Source organism: Cololabis saira, chromosome 23 (genome assembly GCF_033807715.1).
Source record: "Cololabis saira isolate AMF1-May2022 chromosome 23, fColSai1.1, whole genome shotgun sequence".
NCBI lineage: Eukaryota > Metazoa > Chordata > Actinopteri > Beloniformes > Belonidae > Cololabis > Cololabis saira.
This window is the reverse complement of record NC_084609.1, coordinates 30,237,635-30,254,130: the sequence shown is the minus strand read 5'-3', so window position 1 is coordinate 30,254,130 and position 16,496 is coordinate 30,237,635. Positions and strand designations below refer to the sequence as shown.

Sequence of the window (16,496 nt, the reverse complement as noted above, 5' to 3'; positions counted from 1 at the left end):
AATCTATTCATGCATCCAACCATCAATCTATTCATGCATCCAACATCCATCCATCCATACTCCCAACCACCCATCTGTTCATACATCCAACCACCCATCTATTCATACATCCAACCACCCATCTGTTCATACTTCTAACCATCCATCTATACTTCCATCCATACTTCCAACAACCCATCTGTTCATACTCCCAACCATCCTTCCATCCATCCATCCATCCATCCATCCATACTTCCAACCATCTATAGTTCCAACCATCCATCCATCTATACTTCCAACCACCCATATGTTCATACTTCCAACCATACATACATACATACATACATACATACATACATACATACATACATACATACATACATACATACATACATACATACATACATACATACATACATACATACATACATACATACATACATACATACATACATACATACAACCATTCATACTTCCAAGCATTCATACTTCCAAGCATTCATCCATCTATCATCCCAACCATCCATCTGTTCATACTTTTAAACAGCCATCCATCTATTCATCCATTCAGCCAGGCATCTATCCATCTAGCCATCTATCCATTTATTAATCCATCCATCTATCCAGCTATCCATCTATCCATTTATTAATCTATCCAGCTATCCATCTATCCATTTATCCATCCATCCATCCATCCATCCATCCCCCATCTTCACGGTCCAGCTCAGATGTGCTTCATCCCACCACGGCTCCTCCTGCACGTCCTGCTCCATCCTGGTCCCTGGTCTTCATCGTGCTCCTGCTCTGGAATATTGACCCATGACTGGTTTTCATTGTTTTTTTAACACGTGATGCTTTATTCCATGCACCACTTTGCTTAGCTGGTGAACATTCCTGGTGTCTGTGCAGTGCTTGTGGATTCTCCTAGAAACGTTTCAACAAAGACTTCCAGCGCCTCCACCGTTGCCTCACACAAGTTATCATGATGTACCATCCATAGACCGTTTTTATTTACCTCTCATCTTCTCTGCAGCTCTACATGTTTCTGTTCAACTCAGCGGACATCCTCTCACATCTGCTCCATATTTTATTCCTGTGTTTGGTAGAACCCTAGTTCTGCCAAACACTGGAGCAGAATGATTGGAGGAAGCTGCTGGAGCTGTGTTGAACATCTGTGTTGAACATCTGAGTGTGTGTTCTGACCTGGTGTTCCTGGCCCTCGCTGCAGAATACAGACTACCGGCTGTACAAGAGTGAACCTGAGCTGACCACGGTGAAGGAGGAGGGGGACGAGGCCACCAACGAGGACAAGGACAGGACTGAGGCGTCCGCTGAGAGTAAAGACGTCTCCAAAGGTAAGTCACGGAGATTGTCCAGGCCAAACCAGAAAATACAAGTGGAAGAAGGAGGGAAATTTAATTTTTACAGAGGAAGTCTGGAGTAAAATTTGTTAAGTACAATGGAATTCAATTAACTCATCTACATAACGAGAATTCTGTTGGAAAAACAATGGCCACAGTTACATGAGGTATTTTAATTCGGAATTAATTATTCCGAATTAAATAATTCCGATTATTCCGACTATTTTCCTCCAAGTTTACATGGAAATAGTAATTCCGAATTGAGGTTTACAGGTGTAGCGCCTCTCTAGGGTGAAAACCTATAAGTGAGAGGTGGCTAACCTGAGCTCTTTTTTCCTCCAAACCAAAAAAATGGGTTTTTGTAATAAACTTAAAAAATACCACCTGTTACGTTCAATAACCAAACCAGTTTACCAAAAAATCAATTGTTTACTCAAACTTGGTTTCAAACAGATAAAACAAAAACAGCTCGTTCACAAAATGAAAGAATATAATGTATCCCACTTTAAAGGGTCTCCATAAACTCAAAAATAAAACACGTGCCAATTAAATTGAGCACTCTCAATTAATTGTCCCAACGTTGCAGGCCTAAATGTAGCTCGTGTGCGTTGAAGCCTAAAACAAAATGGCTGTTTCACCATGAAATGGCGACAAAAGAAAAAAGGTACCTTACCCCCCGAGTGTCGTATCCACACACACACACACAGACTGATGGCCGGAGGAGAGATGAGGTGTTGCGAAGAGGACCCGCCATGAGGAACCTCCACTGCCAATCCCGCGTTGCTCGGCTCCACGCCCGCTTTTCTCCCGGTCCTTGCCGCCCAGGTAGCTGGCCGCGCCCTCCACAACGTCCCGGGAAACCACGTGCGGCTGGACTAGCCTCTAGCTTTGCTGCATGGTCGTTCTCGGGTTCAGTTTGCCACTGGACCGCACACGACCATCACCACACGTCTTTTCAGAGTCCTGGCCCAACTCCTGCTCGACTCTGGTGAAAAAACCATAAAACTCGACAGACTTTTAGCCAAAGCTGCCCACGTTTTCCTGGTTTCCTGCCGACCGTCATTCCTCCGCTCTCATGTCGTCCCTCCTGCGTCTCTCTGCCCCGTCCTCCCTGCGCCTTCTCTAGAGCCATATGAAATCCGTGTTAACGGAATCGCGGACGGAATCGCGGAAATGACCAATAAAAATGGAATTAGAATAAAACGCGGAATATTACAGAATTGGCCCTAATCTGGGTTTAAATTCAGTTTTCGGGAGAAAATGGAACATTAGAAATCAAGTGAAGACGGTGGAGCGAGCTTAAGCCACGCACGCGAACGCGCATATACACAACACACACGTGCTGCTGTTTACATCATGATCGTCAAATGGTTTTACATTTTAATTTGAAGGTTTAACAGGATGTTCAATGTGTTTATGTGAGTTAAGATAACTGACCAGCGTCCTCCATGCAGTTGTGCTGTGTGTTAGGGCGGAAACAGAGCTCTCTGATTTTCACAATAAAATGGTACGGGCGTGTACTTCCACTTCCACAGTGCTCCACAAAAAACAATGACATCCAAGCGAGCGGCTCCCTCCCCTCTAGGGTCTGCAAAAAAGTTACGGAACTCCACGCTAAGTGCTACATACAGAGCAGAGCAGTACGCTGACTTCTATGCATCAGGCAACAAGCTTTTTTGTAAATATTGTCAACATACGGTGGACTGGACTCGAAAAAACACGTGCGACGATCACATAGCCTCCAAAAGCCATGTAAGGAACAAGGAAAAACAACGTGCTTCTCAAAGCACACCAGCCCTGCAAGACTTTGTGGCTGTTTGCGCCGAGTCTGATATCCCTTTGAACAAGCTTAAGAAGCTACGACCGTTTCTAGTGAAACACTGCAAGCAGGGAGGATCGCTGCCCGAGAACGAAACGACGCAGTGATTCTTAACCATAGGGCCGCGGCCCACACTTGGGCCGCGAGCGCCATCTAGTGGGCCGCAAAGATTATTACAGGGGAAGAAAGAAAAACTGCAAAACTGTTCAATTGTTAAGATGTGTTTATATTAATTTATTATAAAAATGTGTTGAGACAATTAACAAAGAAAAGGGGAAATTCAAACTGCTGGTAAATAAATAAAATAAGATAGCATTTGAAATAAAATAAAATCTATTTTATTTTTAAGAGAGAAAAATATGTGTAATTAAAGTTACACATGTTAAGTTGCAAATATGTACTTTTTTTAATATAACAGTCAGATGCAGATGTTGATACAACTATGAGGCTACTTGAATATATATATATATATATATATATATATATATATATATATATATATACACATACATATATATTATGATGTTCTGGACCTTCGCTTGAGTAAATTTTCTCTAAATGGACCTCTTAAAGTTGAATACCCCTGCTATACAGTGTTAATATTTAACTTAAATATTTAAGTTGCTGCCTGCATTGTTGCATAGTTTGATGCATTATTGTTGTTCATTTGTGCACTTTATGTTATTTTTATAACAAAACTCTGAGGTGGAGTGTTTATTATTTATTATTTCTCTTTAAAATGTAATTGAACAGTATTTCACTAATTTCAGGCACTTTAAACATTAAATGGACTGTTATATATTATTAAATTGTGGACATTTATTCATTTCCACTTACCAGACACTTTTTTTAATGGTAAAAATGACGATAAAAAGCAAAATACAGAATTCAGAAATATTAAAATGGAAAAAACGGAATTTGAGAAAAAATAAAACGGAATTGGGCAAAAAATAAAACGGATTTCATATGGCTCTAGCCTTCTCCCTCTTCTTCGCGTCTTTTCTCTCAACCCGACCAACATCCGTACCCGGCTAAAATACATACATTTACTTCTGTACCTTCAACATCAGCAAAATGCCTCAATAACATTCACAATCATGGCATAAAAACATATTAAATGCACTTTTTTTATAACACAAATAAACATTTGACATAACGTAACCATTAACCTTTTTTTCTCTCTTTCCAATCTCAAAGGTTATTTATTTTGAAAATAACTCTAATAAATGACTTTTTAACACTAATTAATGCCTTTTTAATCTCAAATCCCCACAGGGCTACACAGGGAAAACACGTTTGATGGTCTTTCTCCAATTCCTCTTAAGGTCTGGGTTGGGAAGGTTCTGATTGGTTAGGGGGGGGACCGGAAGTTACGTCTACCGGAAGAAAAACTAACTTAGCCGCTACAACTTTGAAAAGCTCACAATTTTGATGTTTCCTGTTTCCATCTGTTCTTTTAATTATCTCCAGGTCCTCCAAGCTATTTATTAAATAAATGTTCTCTGCTCTTGACCAGCGTTTACTGCTGCTGCATCTTGAAACTTTGTTTGGAAAACCAGCCCAGCGTGGAATATAAGCGTCATGGAGACAGACGGGGGAGGGAACGAGCAGAAAGAAAGACCGGAATTAATTTAAAGAGGAGTGAGTCTAAACATGATCTGGAATTATTCTATTTGGATTTAAAATCAGAATAAACCAGCCACTTACTTCGGAATTAAGTTTAATTCAGAATGGCCATTTTCATTCGGAATTAGGTGTTTACATGGTCATTTTTACTCATTTTAAATCTGATTTAATTTTAATTCTGAATTAAGAAGGAATTAAACTTCCCATGTAAACGCACTGATTGTAAGGTTTTTTATTCCACCTCTACAAAAGCGACACCAGGGAAGCAGCAATGATTGCTGGAGAAAATGTAGGACTCAGGAAGCCAATCACTTCCATGTATTTTGGGATTGCAAGGTTATTGTACCCTATTGGGGGGAAATTCACAAACACATTAACAATGTGTTTGTGAAGTCAAAAAGTCAAAATGGAGTCAAAATTCCTGACCGGTTTGACTCTCTATATACGGGTGACGTCCAATTTGAGGGGTGGAATAACAAAGATAAGAAACTGCTACAGATACTCCTTGCAGCGAGCAAAAAAGGAGGTGGTTAAAACCTGAATCCCCCACTATAGATGAATGGATAGGAATAATATATGAAATATATAGAATGGAAAAGTTGTCATCCTTTCTAAAAATCGAGAAGGAGAAATGTTACCAGATGTGTCTAAGTGGACTGAGAACATAAAACCTATTAGGTCTGACTTTTGCTAACTTGACAAAAATGAGGAGTGGGATCAAAATGTGTTTTGTAATATGATACATTGATATAATCAGTACGATCTTTACTCATTCTGCTTTGTGTGTAATTTTCTGTATGTACTATTTAAGATGAGAATCTTTCCTGGTTCCATGTAAATATTTTACGAAGAAAATTCTGGGAAGAGCCAGGAGGCAAATTGACATCAGAAGTTCTAGAAAATGTTAATGTTATGTTAACTTACTTGAAGTGATTTTGATGCTAGGTAAATCTGCATCTGTGAAATCAAGGCTTGATTAGATTTTATTTTTTTTTTTGTACATGTAAAAGACAACAATTAAAGAGAAGATAAAAAAACAAAACAAAGCAAACAAAAAACAAAGCATTTCATACTTTAACACTTAACTTAATTACGTGTGCAAAAAGGAGTAGGAAGAAGTGTAAAATTATTTAATCCTACCCCCATTCACTAATCATTTATTAACACGTATTTATAATAACTAACTATACTATAATTATACTCACACACTTACCTATACATACACATACCGGTAGTTGAGTATTTCTATATAGTTTTACACACATGCCTGTATAAATATTTATATAAATATACTTATTTACACGATAGTATCTCTATATTAACTCCATCTGCTCTATATCTATATCTACTTACACACATATTCACACACATACACATATATATATACATATACATACATACATACATACATACATACATACATATGTATATACACATGCATACATACACATATAATTAGCTGCCAATTTCTGTACATAAATATAAACAAATCTACCCATTTTCTTTTCCAAATAAAAGATAAAAATGTAAAAAAATAAGTTAAAAGGTAAGTCACTTGGTCGGGGGGATGGAGAACACCAGAGCAGGTCATGATGATCCAGGGTCCATGTGTGATTCTGGACCGTGGTTCAGGTCCGGCAGATCCCCGGCAGCAGCGTGTTTGTGGTTGTGGATTGACTGCGTTCTGCTGTTCCCTCGGCAGTTCCTCCCTACCCGGTGGGCATCGTCCCCCCAAGGACCAAGTCCCCCATGAATCCTCCGGAGTCCTGCACCATCGCCTCCTACGTCACGCTGAGGAAGCCTAAGAAGCCCGAGTGCAGATCGGTAAGTGGCATCTGCAGCCTCAACACAGAGCTGAGGTGAGCTGAAGCCCCACAGGAACGGGGGAGGAAATCAGAGGTTCTGCTGAGCTGGATCTGACCTGACCCAACATAACCACTTTGTTACAATGACTGAGAAGTAAGAAGCCACCATCTCTGTTTGCACACTGCAAAAACTCAAAATCTTAACAAGAATATTTGTCTTATTTCTAGTTAAAATGTCTCATTTTTAGTCAAAAACCTTCATTACACTTAAAACAAGACTCATCACTGGAAAACACAACAATTTTCACCTGTTTCAAGTAGATTTTCACTTGAAATAAGTAGAAAAATCTGCCATGGAACAAGATTTTTTTGCTTGTAATGAGAAGATAAATCTTGTTCCACTGGCAGATTTTTCTACTTATTTCAAGTGAAAATTTACTTGAAACAGGTGAAAATTGTCAAATAAGTTATTTTTCTGGTAATGACTCTTGTTTTAAGTGTAATGAGATTTCTTGACTAAAAATGAGACATTTTAACTAGAAATAAGACAAATAGGGAGGGAGATGTTCATTTATGTTTATGCTAAAAAAAAAAAAAAAAAAAAAAAGGGAAACCACTGTATATTTGTATACATTGATTGTCTCTGACTTGCATCGCATAAATAAAATTTACCAAAAAAAAAGTGGTGGCATAGATTAACAATCTAGTGGTCCAAGAACCAAGCCCTGTGGAGCTCCTTGGGAACGTTGTGGATCTTCCCATCGTCTGTGTCAGCCCTTCTGTTGGAGCTGTGTGTAGATGAGTATCAGGTTCAGAGGAGGATTAAGTGTGAGCGTGTTGTTTGGGCAGGACCGGCCCAGGAGCGCCGTGGACCAGACCGGGTTCGTGGAGCGAGAGGTCGGCAGAGCCAGGATGAGTGTGGAGGAGCAGCTGGAGAGGATGAGGAGGAACCAGGAAGCCACACTGCTCCGCGAGAAGAAGAGGGAGACGCCGTCAAGATCACAGTCCTTCAACAGAGAATACCTGCCGCTGATGTCACAGGTGATCACAGTAGACTGAAGCACAATGATCTACACCAGGCTGAATAACACTGATCAGAACCAGGCTGCTCTGTACAGACTAACATAGACTGTGTTTCCATGCATCAATAACCCTTTTAAAACCCGAATATTGGCAATAACCCGAATTTGTACGGCCATGTAAACACCAATAACCCCTTTGAATAACCGAACTCCTTTTAAAACCCGATTATTGGGTCATGTAAACGCCAAACGGAATATCTCCATCAAACAGAACAGGAATGTGTTTTCTGCACATGCTCTGTTCACAAGGAATCCTGGTCTTTTGAGTCCAGGACGTTCTTATAAACACGGAGAAACACAAGACCAGGAGGAGACTAATCACTTCATAAATGTAATGAAGGATATGAACATTTCTGCATTTGTAGACGGTAGAAAGTACCGGGATAGAAGATTTAAAAGAAGGTGAGAGAAAAGTTGGGTGAAGCAGCATTTGTTTTGAATTTGGATACAGGAAGAAGAAGCGGAAATGAGGGGAATTGCGTCATCACGTTCTCCGCGCGTCGCTGGTTTGATCCAGATATCCTGAATGATTAATTACCATGTAAACGGAATATTCTGAATGTTTCAGTAACCGGAATATTAGCAATAACCCAAATTTTGACTGCATGTAAACGTAGTCATAGACTAATATAAACCAGACTGATCTATACCAGGTTGATCTAAACCAGAATGAGCTGAATAACACTGATCTGAACCAGACTGAACCGAGCCAGGTTGATCTGAAACTCATTTGAACCAAACTTCAGGTTGGGTTTAGAGTAGGGGTGTAACGATACACTAATCTCACGATACGGTACGATACACGATATTGAGGTCACGATAACGATACAAGGTTATAGCAGTATTTTTTTAACAACATTGAATGAGGAACATATGACTAGAAAAAATTGTCTTTTATATGAAAGACACAAAATACAAAACAATGCTGTGCGTTTGCCCTATTGTTACAGTTTGTAATGCTTTATAACTGTTTAAGTTTTAAAGAGAAAGCCAGGCCAAACATTTTCCACAAACTGAACTAAAAGTAAATGTCAGGTTTGCATTATGCATCTTCAGTTTGATACAAGTACAAATATTTTGACACAAACTAAATAGTTTCTCTCATGTATGATTTGACTTTTTTCTTTTCCAGAAATTTAACAATTAAAATTAAAGCAGCATGAGGCTCCTTTTAAGAAATTAGACTCATTAGCGCCACCCTTCGATGTAGGTCAAGTACATTTTCACTTGAAATAAGTAGAAAATCTGCCAGTGGGACAAGATTTATCTTCTCATTACAAGCAAAAAAATCTTGTTCCACTGGCAGATTTTTTTCCACTTATTTTAAGTGAAAATTTACTTGAAACAGGTGAAAATTTTCAAATAAGTTATTTTTCTGGTAATTAAACTTGTTTTAAGTGTAATGAGATTTGTTTGACTAAAAAAGAGACATTTTAACTATAAATAAGACAAATATTCCTGGTAAGATTTTGAGTTTTTGCAGGTTAGGATAAGCTAGACAGGTATGATTGTTCCATCTATTTGAACATTTTTGGATTAACCGGTGTTGGGCGGAGTTGGTTACTACCAACATGGCGCTGTGCAGAGATTAAAAAAGAGGCCTCAAAAGCTCCACTTATACATCTGTGGAGGACATCACAGTTATTACTTATACCTATATATTTTTTTAATACGTACAGTACAGACTAAACGTTTGGACACACCTTCTCATTCAAACTAATTGGGAAGTGTGTCCAGACTTTTGGTGTGTACTGTATACGGCCGCTGACTACAGTTCAGAAATCCACAGGCGTGTTGACCTTTAACAGACATGTACACGTGATTGTGTCTTTATATCAACGTCAAACATTCTAGACTAAACTTTTGTTTTTCAGTTATTGTGTCTCAAAAAGAAATCAAACAGCTGTGTGATGATAAATGACTTTACATGATCATGATCCTCAAATAAAAGACTAATCATTTGGATGGTTGGCCATATTTTTTTTACATAAATCCCAAAATTTCCATCCAATGGATGGAAGTATTCCCAGTTATTTTGTTTTACTACTGTTGTATAATGTGAATCTATTTCCAATAAAAAAATCATTAAAAAAAAAAAAAATCCCAAAATTTCACATTTTCCACGAGATGCTGATGTTTGAGCAGAGATGTAGAGCTGATGACTGGTTTTGGTTTCAACCCTGCAGGAGACACTGAGGTTGGAGGAGGTGAAGAATACTGACGTCCAGCTGGAGAAAGACGAAACGCAGAATGACCCCGACAGCCCAGACCAGGTACTGCAAAGAAAACGGCTTAGGAGATTTAGATGAAACCAGACATAGAAGGCAGAACAAACATCCTCATCTAACAGAAGAAAGTGGTTCACATGTGCTTTAAATCTCAGAACAACAAACCAAGTCTCATTTCTGTGATTGAAACAAGTCAGCTCCAGCACAGCGCAGAACTTCCACTGAAACACCTGGGTTTTTCACAGCAGAGTAAAACAGACCAGCACACCCTTTAGACAGTGGAACACTGCCCCCCAGTGGCATTACCTTGCTACTGCACCTGTGGACGCCAGCAACAATCTGTTACAGAACTACACTCACCACTTTGTTAGGTGTACCTTGCTAGTTTGCTGTCAGAACTGCCTTAATCCTTCGTGGCGTAGGTTCAACAAGGTCCTGGAAACATTCCTCAGAGACTTTGGTCCATATTGACATGACAGAATCACACAGTTGCTGCAGATTTGTCGGCTGCAGAGCCATGATGTGAATCTCCCGTTCCACCACGTCCCAAAGGTTCTGTTGGACTGAGATCTGGACACTGTGGGACATTTGAGTAGTTAAAATCATTGTCATGTTCAAGAAACCAGTCAGAGGTGATTGGCGCTTTATTACAGTGGCCTGGAAGTGCAAAACACAACGGCAAAAGAGAAAACACAACAACAAATTAAAAACCACAACGACAAAAGAGAAAACACAACGACAAAAGAGAAAACACAACAACAAATTAAAAACCACGACAAAAGAGAAAACACAACGACAAAAGAGAAAACACAACAACAAATTAAAAACCACGACAAAAGAGAAAACACAACGGCAAAAGAGAAAACACAACATATTAACCAAAACGGAAAGGGTAGGACCCTTCGAGCGACATGACTCGTTGCTGATTGGACGAAGGAACGTTTTGTGTTTTTAATTTATAAAGATAAAATAGGAAGGAAACTGTATGTAAGCATCAGCCTGCTGGAGTCTTTGTGGACACATGGATGTGCAGATTTTCTGGTCTTGCCAGAAGATAGTAGGATATTGGGATAAAATATGGCGGCGTTTAAGAAAAAATAATGGGATACGAGATTCCTAGTGTCTCGTATCCCATTATACGCAGCCTAGTGGTTACAGAGGAGGGCTGGAGTCTGGAGGACCCAGGTTCAAGCCCCTGGATTGCAACCAAAAGTCACCCCTGAGCAAGGCCCTTAATCCTTACTGCTCCCCGGGCGCCGTGCCATTGCATGGCAGACCACTGCTACTAGTTCAACTAGAAAATGGGTTAAATGCAGAGAAAGAATTTCCCCATTCCCCACTCTAAGGGAATCTTTCTTTCTTGTTAAAGTTCTGCTATCGGCGAGTAAAAAAGCAATAGGTTATGGTTTATGGTGTAAAGCAGAACCAGCAACCGCGGGGCCGTGGCTGAGACCTGCGGAGGAAATATTTGTAATGGAAAAAATGACATAAACTACGATTACAAGAGACACAATTTCAGGAAAAATGGACAGATTATAGAGCACAGCAAGAGGACACCACCATCACCACTGGACAATAAGGACTTTGGTATGAGAATAATTGCTTTGTGAAGTACGTAAAACCTGACACTGTATTTGTTGACGGATTTTTCATTAAAAAAAATAAGTTTAAAAAAAAAAAGCACGAGGCATCTTCAAAATAATAACACTAATGCTCTTTAAGGTCCTTATTATATATATATTTATCAGCAGTGCAAAGTAGTTAAAGTCCTAAACACTTCCTGTTTGACACCACCAACTGTTACAGAAACCAAACAAACCCACTCCTAGATACATAGATAGATTATAGTCATACATAGATTAGTGGTTGAATGTTGCGTTACCTGATGCAGATGTTGACTCTGTGTTCGTGTGTCCAGCCGTGTGAGAGCCGGCGAGAGACGGCGGTGATTCTGGACCTCGGTTCGCAGCCACAGCAGGTGGAGATCGTCGACTTTCAGCCCTTTGAGGGCGACGAAGAAGAACAAGACGTGGCCAGCTCCCCGACAAACCCCCCCACAGAAAACAGGTGTGTTTGATGGCCCAGTGTAAGGGCCAATCCCAATACACCCCCTACTTTCTACCACTAGCCCTAAAAATGAAGCCACAGGCGTAGGGCCCTTGTAATCTTCCCTCGGGATTGGGACACCACTTGCTACGTCACTGCGTGGTTTACGTTCGGGTACGTAAGCGACTGCGTAGTTACGTTTGCACATACGTCACACCATATCAGGAAGATCAGAGCTAAAAGCTGTTTTAATTTCAGCTGTAGCGCTGTTAATATGCCACTTTATTAAGTTTTAATATTTTTTCAGGCGTAAAAGTAACCGTTAAGATCCCCAACCTGGGCTCAGTTTATCCAAATAACGCCTGTTAAGAAATTTGTTATGATGTTTTTGGGATGAGAAGTGCCGCCGGCGATTTATGGTTCCGCGTTAAGTCAACGCAGAGCCTACGGCGTAGGGTACGTGGCAACGCACACCGTACGGGGCGTCGCCGCGTAACCTACGCCGTAGGCTCTGCGTTGGTGTAACGCGGAACCATAAATCAGCCTTTATTCTGGCGGGTTCTGAAAAGACTTTGCAACAACGAGCAAGCGAGTGATTATGTACATTCACTGAGTGAATATTATGAAAGTAAAATATATATTTCTCGCTACAAATGTAATCAAAACGCATTTTTAAAGAAACTAACTCAAAATATTGATTTTGTTCACTAAAAATTAGAAATGTCCGCCATGTTTTTTTTTTTATTCAGTCTGCAAATGATGACGTAAAGCATTCTGGGAAATGTTTCTGGCCCTTGGTCGGCAAGTCAGTATCTGAAATCCCTGGCTGTGAAGGGCTAGATTGGTACCCACTAGTCCTCGTTTTCCCCACTACCCCTACATACAAAGAGGAATTGGGACACCACTACCCTCACGGGAACGCGCAAAATGTAGGGGTAGGACTGAAAAGTAGGACTAAGGGGGGATTGGGACTGGGCCTAAGGGTGTGTGTGAGGTCTGTTTGACATTCAGACCAACTGATGGTTTCCACCCTGAAACTGTTCACCCCCAATTTAGCAATATTCAGTTCAGTCAGGTTCAGCAAAACATCAAATCTGATTACAAGAGGAACCACCTTAACAAGACCCAATCAGGAAAACCTGAGAGACACGGGAAATGTGAAGGAAGAGGACACATATGTGGTTTGAGATGATCTTGTTGAAAACTGCATGATGCTCCGACTTTTCTGGATTAAAGTTGCTATTACAGAAGTGGAGATGAGCTTTAATACAACTTCAGAAGAGACTCTGGATTCTGGATTGGTTTCTGATAACAATCAGTTTGGGTTGGCAACCCAAAATGTTGAAAGAGCCATATTGGACCAAAAACACAAAAAACAAATACTCTGGAGCCGCAAAAAATGAAAAGTCTTGTATAAGCCTTAGAATGAAGACAACACATGCTGCATGTATCTATATTAGTTATAACTGGGAATGCAAATGATTCGCTCAAAGAAACGTTGAATCAGGTCCAGGCAGTAGAAAAAATATTTGACAGGGGAAGATTTTTTTTTATTTTGCACTTCGAGAAAAAAGTCGAAATGTCGAGAAAAAAGTTGAAATGTCGAAATTAATGTTGAAATACAATTTCAAGAATAAAGTCGAAATTTCTCCTTTTTTCTCAACATTTCAACTTTATTCTTGAAATTGTACTTCAACATTAATCTCGACATTTCAACTTTTTTCTCAACATTTCAACTTTTTTCTCGACATTTTCGACTTTTTTCTGGAAGTGCATAATAAAAAAAATCTTCCCCTCTCAAATATTTTTCTCCTGCATGGCCTTGATACCCTTCCGTGCAAATCTTCGGTAACGGAAATGTTGAAATGTAATATTTATTCTACACATTTTTACAGCATTGGAAAACGTTCAGAATGTTTGTGTCATGTTTGTCCTCCTACAGAAACCATGTTAAAACAAAAAATGTATTTCCCTTCCCCATCTATTTCCATTTTCAAACATTTTTGAAAAAGCTCCAGGAGCCACTAGGGCGGCGCTAAAGAGCCACATGTGGCTCTAGAGCCGTAGGTTGCCGACCCCTGATCTAGATTATCCTTTTTCTCTTTGGTCCAGAAACCATTTCTTCCATTAAAAATCTGGAATACTGATTTAAAACATACATTAATGTAACAAATTTACCTTCAGGGATTAATGAAGTAGTTTTGAATTAACTGAATTTAATTGTATCTAAATCCAAGCGTCATCTTCACATAAACGGACATATATATTAACTAACACCAGATGGCAATGAGCATCATGTAGAATGAAAGAAACAGGGTCCTCATACAGAGCCTTGTGGTACTCCTCACTAGGAGTGGGCTTAAAGGGCAGCCTTGCCGTGTAGAACGATGTAAAAGAAAATATTCAGAGTTCATACCACTCGTCCTAGCTGGGTTCTGTCTGACCCTCTCTGTCTTGGGCTCTTGAAGTTTGCAGTCTCCGAGTCCTGAAACGACAGAGGAGGAGACGAACGCCGGCCCACCAACGGGTGGACAGAAGCTGGAGAACAGTCTGGACTCATACACACAGAAACACAACAACATGCTGCCTTGTGAGTTTCACTTTCACACCCAGAAACATCTGCATGTCGCTTCACATCTGGAAGATGTCATATGAATATTTTAGGTTTTACAAGAAGACTGATGAGATTCACAACAAATCTGTTTCATGTTCTCCACATGAAAACAACCTAGTTAAGGGAGTAAAAGGGAGACTTTAGTTTCTTTTTTATACAAACTTGAAATGTTGATCATGACAACCCCCTGCAGGACTGGAGTCAAACTGAACTATTACTGCCCCCTACAGGACTGGAGTCAAACTGAACTATTACTGCCCCCTACAGGACTGGAGTCAAACTGAACTATTACTGCCCCCTATAGGACTGGAGTCAAACTGAACTATTACTGCCCCCTACAGGACTGGAGTCAAACTGAACTATTACTGCCCCCTACTGAACTAGAGTCAAACTGAACTATTACTGCCCCCTACAGGACTGGAGTCAAACTGAACTATTACTGCCCCCTACGGGACTGGAGTCAAACTGAACTATTACTGCCCCCTACGGGACTGGAGTCAAACTGAACTATTACTGCCCCCTACTGGACTGGAGTCAAACTGAACTATTACTGCCCCCTACAGGACTAGAGTCAAACTGAACTATTACTGCCCCCTACTGGACTGGAGTCAAACTGAACTATTACTGCCCCCTACTGGACTGGAGTCAAACTGAACTATTACTGCCCCCTACTGGACTGGAGTCAAACTGAACTATTACTGCCCCCTACAGGACTGGAGTCAAACTGAACTATTACTGCCCCCTACTGGATTAGAGTCAAACTGTACTGCAGTACTTGCTGAAGTATTTGTTCCTGAACACGACACCCCTCGTGTTTCCAGCCACCAGCAGTTTTACAGTGTTTGGTGTCATCCAAAAGGGGGCGTGGTCATCCAGAAAAGGGGCGTGGCTTATATCTGCTACTTCTCTTTGCTAAGTGTTCCTCATTAATTCAGTCATTTTTATTATTTTTGAGCAGGTTCCTGGCTCACACTAGATACGTTCACGTGTGCTGTAGAGACTTGTCAAACCGAGACACTAATGAGATTCATATTCTCAGGATGGCAAAGCATATGTGTAATGCTCCAAAACGTCCAATTAGAGAGAAGAATTTCCCTCAGGAGAACTGAAACATGACAGACTGCGTTTACAGTACATGCATCAATAACCCTTTTCTAACCGGAATATTAGCAATAACCCGGTTTTGCGCGGCCATGTAAACACCAATAACCCCTTTGAATAACCGGAATTTGCTCATATTCGGGTTTTTAATAACCTGAATATGACCTCTGGGTTACTCCTTTTAAAACCTGAATATTGGGTCATGTAAACACCAAACGGAATATCCCCATCAAACGGAACATGAATTTGTTTTCTGCACATGCTCTGTTCACAAGGAATCCTGGTCTTTTGAGTCCAGGAAGTTCTTATACAGGACTGTCTCAGAAAATTAGAATATTGTGATAAAGTCCTTTATTTTCTGTAATGCAATTAAAAAAGCAAAAATGTCATACATTCTGGATTCATTACAAATCAACTGAAATATTGCAAGCCTTTTATTATTTTAATATTGCTGATTATGGTTTACAATTTAAGATTAAGATTCCCAGAATATTCAAATTTTTTGAGATAGGATATTTGAGTTTTCTTAAGCTGTAAGCCATGATCAGCAATATTAAAATAATAAAAGACTTGCAATATTTCAGTTGATTTGTAATGAATCCAGAATGTATGACATTTTTGCATTACAGAAAATAAAGGACTTTATCACAAAATTCAAATTTTCTGAGACAGTCCTGTAAACACGGCAAAACGCAAGACCACGCCACACTTTTGGAGTGAGGAAGAGACTAATCACTTCATAAATGTAATGAAGGACATGAACATTTCTGCATTTGTAGATGGTAGAAAGAACCGGGATAGCGAGATTTACAAGAAGGTGAGAGAAAAGTTGCGC

At 39.9% G+C, this 16,496-nt stretch overlaps 1 protein-coding gene across 1 annotated transcript in view; it reads left to right on the top strand.

The window, feature by feature from the left end:
• Positions 1–16,496, top strand: part of LOC133424289 (pleckstrin homology domain-containing family A member 5-like) — a 141,410-nt gene that overhangs the window by 123,994 nt on the left and 920 nt on the right. The window contains exons 24-29 of the mRNA XM_061714791.1: positions 1,208–1,334; positions 6,488–6,609; positions 7,440–7,631; positions 9,859–9,945; positions 11,819–11,967; positions 14,415–14,536. Of these exons, the coding sequence (XP_061570775.1) occupies positions 1,208–1,334; positions 6,488–6,609; positions 7,440–7,631; positions 9,859–9,945; positions 11,819–11,967; positions 14,415–14,536 (799 nt within the window). The remainder of the gene's footprint in view (positions 1–1,207; positions 1,335–6,487; positions 6,610–7,439; positions 7,632–9,858; positions 9,946–11,818; positions 11,968–14,414; positions 14,537–16,496) is intronic.